The following is a 9,923-nucleotide window of genomic DNA, read 5'->3' as shown; positions in this document are numbered from 1 at the left end:
GACGGTTGGCAACCCTACAGAAACATTAGGTGAACATAGCACATGGAGGAGGAGAGGTGACTAGCCATAGCGATAGCGCTGCTTGCGGCTCGCAGGCAGCAGAGGAGAAGGTGCAGCAGGTGTCCGAGCCTAACAGTGAAGTCAAGGAGGGACAGAGTGAGCAGGAGAGTGTCATTGAAACGTTAAGCAAGCAGGTAGCTCCATGAACAGGGAGGGAGTGTTAATCAGGGCGGGTGCATGAGGATAGTGCGTGTGGACCTGGCTGGGCCACAACGAAGGTGATGACGATTTAACTGTTAACTCATTTAATGAATATTATAATAAGGCAACAAACATAATCGTTGTCGGTTGTTGCTATTATAAAGTCTGAGTGTCAGGTTGCCATTTGTCAAATTGTCACTTAAAAGTTACTGCAATGGCCACTCAGCTTTAGTCAAATAACACAGAATAAGCTATTTTGCACTGTTTTTGTGGCTAGCAGAGTTGAGAGTTCACTTATTCAATTGCAACTTGGGATATTCTAATGTAACCATTTAAAACTCATAACGGCCCCTTCTTCTCTAGAAAAAAACTTAAATGATGCCATTTGATTATTTTAATTATTACTCGCCCACAACGAGTTACACCTTAGAAGAGGTAGCTAACGTATTTTATTTGGGGGTTAAAAACCCACTTTGCATTTTGAAAGCTGTATATTCAACTAACTAGATATTTTCTAATGTTTCTTCTGAATTTCCAATATCATCAATATGCAATATTACGGCAAGTGAATACTCTAAATTGTATATACTATCAGGACGTTTTGTGTGAGTAATTTGTTTGTATAGGTTTTTTATGGGAAGTATCTCAACAAATAGAGGTAAATGTTGTTTGGTGTCATAATCAGACAGTTTATGGACCCCATTGACTTCCATGGTATTTTTTTTTCCTACTATGGAAGTCAATGGGGTCCATCAACTGTCTGATTACCGACATTCTTTAAAATATCTTTATTTGTGCTTAGCAGAATAAAAAAATCATACAGGTTTTAAACAACTTGATGGTGAGTAAATGATGACACAATTTTCATTTTTGAGTGAACTATCCCTTTAAAACAAAGTAACCTATACTTGCAATTGTAAACTGGTCCATGGCACTTACAGTAGTTCTCAGCTTTGTATGGGTTTTTGGGAACGGAACAGTAGATATGCATATCTACAGGGAAAGCAAGGATAGTGCACTGGTTGGTGGTTGTGTCCAACCGATTGTGGTGGGCCGGTCTGAGCAAAAATGCAAAAATGCCCTTTTTTTGTCCCAGTCCAGCCCTGCTTCAGGGCGTTAAGCTCCAGGTTGTTCTTGCTGCACCACGTCACCAGGTGGTCAGACTCCCACCTGTAGGCGGACTCGTCCCCACCAGAGATCAGTCCAATTAGGGTGGTGTCATCAGCAAACTTCAGGAGCTTGACAGACTGGTGATGGCCACATCGGATTGCCTCCGAACTTTTGATGGAACCAAATCCTACCTGTGGGTTCACGCCTTAGAACTCAAACACCAGGTCAACACAAAAAAAACATTCTCCCTTCAGCAGAAGAATGTGAAAACAAACGTTATTTGCAGGATGAATGTCAGACACGGAGGAATTCATTATCTACTTGATGATTGAGTAACAGGCATGATTACGAAATTTAACTGTGAGTGTCTCCCCTCAATCACAGTTCATTTACTGCCTCTCTGAAAACGACACAATGTACATTTAGTACATTTAGATAACACAATTATTACGAGTCGCCGGAGGAGGGACTGTGATCTCCAACTATGGCACAGCCTTGAACAGAGAGGGATGGTTATCTGTGTTTCATGAAAGAAGGGAGGAAAAAATGGATAATATAATACGTTATATATATTTTTAATGAAGGTGAACAAATAATTAACTCAAAACTATAAAGCAAAGGACAACCTGGTCATGTCCATAAACTAAGCTGCTTTTAAAACATCCTCGTTTTGCCTCATTGTGTTTATCTCTCCTTTATGTTCTGTGTTGACTGAGCCACAACCCAGAAGCAGAAAGTTCTACTTACTTTTATTGCCTCTGCACAACTTGTAGTTATCCCGCCAAGTGTCTCATGTTTAACCTAAAGTCGTCTTGCCTTAGAGTCCAAGGGTTAACCTGTTGTCATGCAATTTACTCCAAAAAGCTTAAAGGTTCACCTTGAGCCAGACCAGTTGAGAACCACTGGTTTAAGTGATTAAGTCAACAATCATTTGTTAGTATCAAATGATCAGTTTGGACTTTGGTTCTAATACATTCAAGGTAATCCAACAAGAATCATTTTCCAACACTAGTTTAAAATCATTTTTACATATGATTCAGTTAACTCTAAATGATCAAATCAATACCGGTTTATGACATGGCTGCACAGGCCTCTAAACATCAGAACGAAACTGCAGTGTAGTATTCTTCATCTTCCGTGTGTAGTCCTCATCGAACTTCTCCTCCTGGACCACAGTGAAGTGATTCCTCCAGTCACCGACCTTCCCTGGAGACATTCATTCAGTCAATCGATTTAGGAAAAGAGAAATAAGCAGATATAGTCGCAAACAGAAATATTCCCAAGAAACGTCTTTCTCTGTAGATATTTTCCAACGTACCTTTTCTCATGAAAGGAGACAACTTTTGGTTCAAACTTTGGACGGTGGAATAATTCACCATCTGGTTTTGTTTCATGTTGTCAAACCTCACTCCAGTTGTCACTCTTTCCTTCTCCTCAGCAGAACAAGACAAACCAAGGAAGCAACAGAGTTTATCGAACTCTCGTCCAGTGTCCTGCGGAGAGAGAAAGAGTCTCAGCTTTGTTACACGTCAAGTTCTCAAGATACACATTTCAATGAAATTGTACTACATGTACCATATCTCTACCTAAGAAAACAACAAAAAGGACTTCTACCTGGAGATTTCTGGTGATAGTTTTCCTAACTCTTAAACCTAACTGCTCCTAGTTTTTTCTTCTTAACCTAACGAAATGCTTTCGTCTCCTTGAACATGATTGCACGTCCCTTGTTTCCTGCCTGCAGAAATCCACTGCCTTGGAAATATATCACTGAATTCGTCTCTCTCCATCCGTGTGTCCACCTGAAAAGTTCACTGCAGCACGTGTGGTAAGTTATTTGATTAATCCCGACTAAACTAATCAAACAACAAATGATGTTTATGTTGCTGTTCCTCACTGGTTGTTTCTTCCAGGCCCTTCTCTTTAAAACAGACTCCTATTCAGTCTCAGGGGAGTCAAATGTTGGGGGGGGTCCAGTGCGGCCCGCCGGACGGCTTTGCTAAGTGTAAAAATGACATAAAGACATTTCTCTAAAGGTAGTTGCTATTTCTAAAAAGCAACTAGCCACACATGAATGACAAACAGGGCCGTTTGTAGGGCTATCACATACAAACACACCTCAGCTCACCTGAATCAGATCTTCATAGAAAACGTGGTGAATATTCGGATACGTGAGTTTCTTCTCCCACCAGCCCTTCACATGGTCATGCCAGGATCCATACACCACTGAAGTCATGTCATTACATGTATGAGGTGGTAATACAGGAATTGATCAGATGTGGTGCATCGCGTCCACTTGAACTACAATCAAACTCACCCTTTCCTTCCATGAAGTTCTGTAGAAAGGTGCTCCAGTCTCCAGGTTCGGGCATGCCTTTGCTCATGCGGCAAAAATGGTAGTAGGACACCGCGCTGTCCTTTGCATTACGAAACACGTTGATTATCTACAGGAGGAAGCAACATTGTGTAATAATCATACGTGCGGTTTGTAACTATATTGCACATGGGTATGTTTTTTTACCCTGACGTTCTGCTCCCAGAAAGACTTTGGCACAAACTGAGGTGGTAGATGGGTTTTGATGAGACGAGGAGTGGTGGGAAGCTGGTCTGCCAAGTCTTTACCTTTTGGAAACAGACTTATTGGTTGTTATTTAATATCTGGCGTATGCATGCAGCCACTGACTGATTTTATTACAGATTACAGATTTGTTTCCAGTGGATTATTAATTACTTCATACTTTGACTTCAGTTGAAGCTAAATTATCACTTATGAATTACTTCAGTTTTGTTTTAGTTTTCTTACTGTTTACTTTGGAAAGAAAAGGGATTGTGGGTTTTTCAATTGTGTACAAACTGAGCATAGCACACAGCGTATTTGCATTCATGCATGCACCCTAAATAAACAATTCAACCTGTGGGTTGAGACGGCTTGGTTATCTCCAGGAATGGAACTCTCTTATGAATAGGGATGGACGTCTCACGCTGCGGACCCATGCGCCCAAAATACAGAAGATCCAGCATGTAACAGACCCACGTCGTACCTGTAGGTATAAAAAAAAGCACACAACACGTTCTGTTTGGTGGTGTGAGGTGACACATTCATCCAGTAGGACAAGTATCAATAAAAAGTAGGACAATGATTCCATAAGTTCAACACACATCCCCACCTGCTTTAGGATAAGTAGCTATAAGAATGTCCTCTGGTCTCGCTTGGAAGTTCTGCACCTCGTCCCAGTTGTCCGTGAAGGTTTTGGACATGGAGACTCCGTGGAAGTCAAACAGTGTGTCACGATCTATCTCCTCCATCTGTGAGAACAAATAAGAATCTGAATCCTCAGTTATGATCCATGTCGTTGCCAAATGTACTCAAAGAAATTCACCCAGTCTACAAAAGGAAAAACACCATTTGAACTGTGGTCTGTGCAGTATTTATTTGATATTCTTGCATTTGAGAGAAGAAATTCCAGTGATTTTGTTTAAATCAAAGTTGCCCACTCACCCTGCTGGGAGTGAAGTCAGTTTGATGCCTCCTGTGTGAAATGCAGGTATTACCCTGAGATCAGGACCTTTGCTCCTGCTTCTCTATTGGCTGAGAGCTCATTAGCTCAACCCCCTCATTGTGATCGAGGGATAGAGTCATTGTCATGAGGGTTGACATCTGGGGTCCGTTTCAAGTAGGAGGATCAACAAACTCTGAGTCAAACCCTAAACTTTGAGTTGATTTACCCTGATATTGGGAAACTCTGAGTTTTGGGTTTCACAACAGCTGTTTGGAGTTGGTTCAATCAACTCCAAACTGAGTAGGTTGACACAGATTTGAGCGCGTGCACTGAAGGCAGCATGAATGGAGCCATGGAAACATCCACAAACAGGTCGGCATACGTCACCCCTATTGAGCAGGAAATATTAATGCAAGCGTACGGTGAGTATGAACCGTAATTAGAAACAAAGCAACACGCTACTGTAGAAAAATACAAATAAACGCAGGAGAAAACTGCTGCTCTGGTTAACTTGTAAGTTCCAATATAGTGTTGTCACTTAATATTTAATCATAATCCATAGGTTTTATTCCCAGTGGGAAAAATACACTATTTGCACTAGAAGGCACTACACACAGGCTTGAAATACACACCCATGCTCATATTTAATCACAAGAATAATGCTGGTAAAAACTGGTACAATGGTATTGAACATACAATGTATTTTATTCAGGTGCATCCTGTGGAATTCGTCTTTAATGGCTCTCACTGGTTTGTGTCCAGGGAACAAACACATTTAAAAGACGTTTCGCACTTTTCTCATGGCTCTGCATAGTTTACTAATATTCTCTTCATCACCGATGTTGTAAAGGAAATGGACATATTTGATGGACTGTGAAGAAAAACAATACTGTTCAAACATGTAGTTATCATCTTTTTTAGCGAGTTAGCGAGACCAAGGGTTTCCAAAAATACAGCCGATGTGCGTCATCTTGCAAGCTACAGCGCGACCTACCAAAGCCTGGGAGTCAGGAGGGACATTTCATTGCTGGTTGCATTCGGTCAGCAAAAGATTGCCACTTCCTCATTTGCAAATTTCAAACAACAAAGTTCCGAAACGATCAATTAACACATCTAATCAAAGTTTCACATATCTACATGTCACGTTTTTGACCCTTTAAACTGCGAGCGTCTCCCCTTAATCAGATTACAGGACACTATTTCCTGCCTCCAAACACACACGTGTGATGAAAACGACACATTGCAACTACAGCATTTAGATTACTCTATCTGTAGCTGTGTAGCTGTATCTCAAAGTTTCTAGGCTGCATCCTTAAGGACGCATTCCTTGACGCACGTCACTTCCGCTGCGACTCATCTGTCCGCACGCAGCCCTCCAGGGGCTGATTTGGAGGACACATTGGATCTGTCCTATGCGGCCCAGCATATCCCATTATGCAGTTCACTTTTAAATGTAAAATGTAAAAGTAATAGAATTCACTCAAAGATCTACCGATATAAATGTTATAATTTTGAACCTCACATTTAGGTTTAAAAAATCACTTTAGTTACGTGATGTTGGTAACCGATGTGTATTTAAATACACATAAGACGTTAGAATAAACTGCTCTTAGTTATAACTTTAACTCGTGCTCCCAAATTTGCTCCTATTTTTTTGTTTTGTGATTAAAAACTAACTTTACATTTAGTCTTGATTTTTGTAGCCAGGAGGAAGCGGCATCAAGCTGAAGAAGAACCATGTGTGTGTATTCACATTAAGCTACTGTTGCGTGGACATATTCTGTAATATTTTACAGTTAAAATAGCTTAAAAAGAGTTAATAAATGTGTTTTTAAACATTTTGATGGAATCTCCTCTGCCTTAAGATTTCAATATTACTTTTAGCTGAAAGTAATTATAAATTAGTAAAGTAGTATACATTAACATTAATTTGAATTTAAAATAACCGGAAAATGTTCTTCTCTCAGTCTGAAATATATCATGCTCCAGAGGAGAAACTTATCTTTCTAAATGAAATATGAAGTTTATCTTTCTTATCTGTAGTTTTTTGGGGTTTTAAGGCTTTTATTGTTAAGCTCAGCAGGTTGCTAGGCAACGGGAGCAGAGGAGGTAATGCTGGTGACACGAGCAGCAAGTCCCCCCCGTAGGCCATTACCGTCTCATGTCAGAGGACGTTTGGTTCAGCCCAGAGGTGGGATCAAGTCACTGTTAGGCAAGTCACAAGCAAGTCTCAAGTCATTGCCCTCGAGTCCCGAGTCAAGTCGAGTCAAAGACGAAGCAAGTCTCAAGTCGAGTCACAAGTCAAAGCCAACAAGTCTCAAGTCGAGTCACAAGTCGTACCATTTTAGTTTCGAGTCATTTCGAGTCCTTTTATTATAGTGGGGACGGGGAACCCTGGGTGATGGTGCGCTGCCTCACAGACCTAGACTACGAAGGGAAGGGTAATGGTGGATCGACTGTGACTGTGTTATAGTACTGTAACGCTCACCCCAATGCTGCAGCGTAAATAAGGAGGCGATGACTGGCTTGCAACTCCGCTGCATTTATTTATATAAAACAACTCAACTTCAGTCACTGTTGGCCGTCACCACGCCGAACGAACACTTCCGCATACACGGCCCCCCAAAACTTGGGTTGTCTCGCGTAACTACAGCTGGTAACAGAGCATAACGTGAACACATGCAACATCTGCATAACTGATTAACTAATAACTTTAACTCAGCTCATTACACTACTTTAAAACGGACGTTGACATAATGTTGGCGAGGATTTCCATCGGAGTCTGAATCCGGGTTCAAAAATCCCGATTTTTGTAACCATGAACGAGCTGTCTCGTTGATACGGTCAAATGGACTGCAGTGATTGGATGTTGTTCAGGCAGCGCGCGCTCTCTGCATACAGGTGGCGCACTTATTTTTGACAGATGCAGATAAACAGAGCTGCGCGGTGGTGTGAAAATGTTTTCCCCCAGTTTTCATGGGAAGTAGCAAGTCTTCTCGAGTCAAAAGGCTCGAGTCCAAGTCAAGTCACGAGTCATCGGTATTCAAGTCCAAATCGAGTTGCAAGTCTTTGTACGTTTTGTCGAGTCGAGTCTCAAGTCATCAAATTCATGACTCGAGTCTGACTCGAGTCCAAGTCACATGACTCGAGTCCACACCTCTGGTTCAGCCTATGCGGTTGTTGGAGGACCCGACCCAGGTCTACTGCGAAGGCTGCTGAAGGCTGGAGGCTACAAGGATGCAGCCTAGCGACTTTGAGACACAGCTACTGATTACTAGTCACTTGAGGAGGGACTGTGATCTCCAAGTGGCACAGCCTTGAAGAGATGGAGGGTTATTAGTGCTTCATAAAAGAAAGGAGGTATATAATACTTAAATGTTCAATGAAAGTGAGCAAATGATTGACTCGACACCCTAAAGCAAAGGACAGCCTGTTCTTGTCCATGAACTGAGCTGCTTTGGGGTGGGTTGCAATAAGAATATCACCTGTTTCAGAATCTTCTAGTTCCCTCGTTGATTTTATTTCTCTTCTGTGTGATCTGTGTTGACTGAGCCACAATCCAGGAGCAGAAAGTTTTGTTTACCTCAATGCGATAAGACATGTTTTTGTATTTATTACTTCTGCACAACTTATTATCCTGCCAAGTGTCTTATATTTAACTTAAGGCTTTTTGCCTTTTTCTCTAAGAGTTTACACATTGTTGTTATCATGCATTTTACTCCATAAAGCTTAATGTCACGTTTCACGGCTGGATGACGACCCAATCGCAGAGATTTGCAAAGATTTGACACCGGAGACTACATTCAACGTGAAAATAGTTTGGTTCTTTACTGGTGAACAAAAAGAAACTCAAAAAACAACTCCAACCGTGAGTGAGCAAAATCCACAATAAGGGGAAGTCACAGTCATTAACAAAATACAGGGAATTGTTAAGCAAGACACACACAAGGGGAAAGAATAATGACAATCTGACAACTGGAGCGGTGAACACAGGGGAGTATATGTGGGTGGGGTGATGAGGCAATTGAAGGCAACTGGGGGAACGGGGCAGGCAAGTATAGGCAGAGTGCAATCAGGGGAAAGACGGTTGTTGGAAGACCCGACCCAGGTCTACCGCGAAGGCTGCTGAAGGCTGGAGGCTACAAGGATGCAGCCTACCGACTTGAGACACAGCTACTGATTACGAGTCACTTGAGGAGGGACTGTGATCTCCAAGTGGCACAGCCTTGAAGAGATGGAGGGTTATCAGTGCTTCATAAAAGAAAGGAGGTATATAATACTTAAATGTTCAATGAAAGTGAGCAAATGATTGACTCGACACCCTGAAGCAAAGGACAGCCTGTTCTTGTCCATGAACTGAGCTGTTTTGGGGTGGGTTGCAATAAGAATATCACCTGTTTTCCCTCATTGTGTTTATCTCTTCTTCTGTGTGATCTGTGTTGACCGAGCCACAATCCACAATTCTGTTCACCTCAATGTGATAAGACATATTTTTTTATTTATTACTTCTGCACAACTTGTTATCCCGCCAAGTGTCTAATATTTAACTTCAGGCGTTTTGCCTTTTTCTCCAAGAGTTGACGAATTGTTATTATCACTATTATTATGAAGCCGTCCATATTGATCAGCACTCAGCTTTTGTTTATTGTTGTCGTTCATTTAACCGCTATGTGCAGAGAGCGCGACGGTGCGAGAGAGAGAGCTCTTTAAAAAAAAGTTTAATTTACGTTGTAGTGGAAATTTGTGGATTGAAGCCTTGTGAGAAATCAAAAGTATTTTGAACTTGCTTCATGATTAAGTATTTATTACTAACTAGAATATAGAAAAATGATGAAGAATACAAAAATCATCAACACAAGCACAACACAAGTACAGACAGAAGTCAAATGACTACAATTCAGCTGAAAAGGGAAAGATTGTTCCTACTCCCTCAGAGGAGCAGGAAGATCTGACAAAGAGGAGAGGGGAGAGCAGGAGCTTTATACACCTTGAAGAGGGACCCGTGTTGTCTCAGCAGAAACCCCCCCAGGACAAAGGAATGTAAGGGAAACCCCAGATGTCGTAAAGCTGACCCTCCCTTAATGGCGGGAATCAATCATTAATCCAAAACAGATA

At 41.5% G+C, this 9,923-nt stretch overlaps 1 protein-coding gene across 3 annotated transcripts; it reads right to left on the bottom strand.

Moving 5' to 3' along the window:
- Window positions 1-1,051: 1,051 nt before the first annotated feature.
- Window positions 1,052-4,847, bottom strand: LOC119196015 (cytosolic sulfotransferase 3-like). 3 transcript variants are annotated; one of them, XM_062562962.1, is made up of 8 exons: window positions 4,808-4,847; window positions 4,476-4,614; window positions 4,221-4,349; window positions 3,830-3,930; window positions 3,626-3,752; window positions 3,437-3,534; window positions 2,630-2,804; window positions 1,055-2,517 (listed from the first exon to the last, which is right to left on the bottom strand). In XM_062562962.1, exons 2-8 carry the CDS (start codon window positions 4,612-4,614, stop codon window positions 2,405-2,407), a joined length of 882 nt encoding a protein of 293 aa, XP_062418946.1. In that variant the 5' UTR covers window positions 4,808-4,847; the 3' UTR covers window positions 1,055-2,404. The 3 variants fall into 3 exon arrangements, with proteins under 3 accessions (XP_062418947.1, XP_062418946.1, XP_062418945.1); XM_062562961.1 differs by having other exon boundaries at window positions 1,056-2,517; window positions 4,755-4,813; XM_062562963.1 differs by lacking the exon at window positions 4,221-4,349 and having other exon boundaries at window positions 1,052-2,517; window positions 4,755-4,813.
- Window positions 4,848-9,923: the final 5,076 nt, after the last annotated feature.

This window comes from Pungitius pungitius, chromosome 6 (genome assembly GCF_949316345.1).
Source record: "Pungitius pungitius chromosome 6, fPunPun2.1, whole genome shotgun sequence".
Classification (NCBI taxonomy): domain Eukaryota; kingdom Metazoa; phylum Chordata; class Actinopteri; order Perciformes; family Gasterosteidae; genus Pungitius; species Pungitius pungitius.
This window is presented reverse-complemented; position numbering and strand designations above follow the sequence as displayed.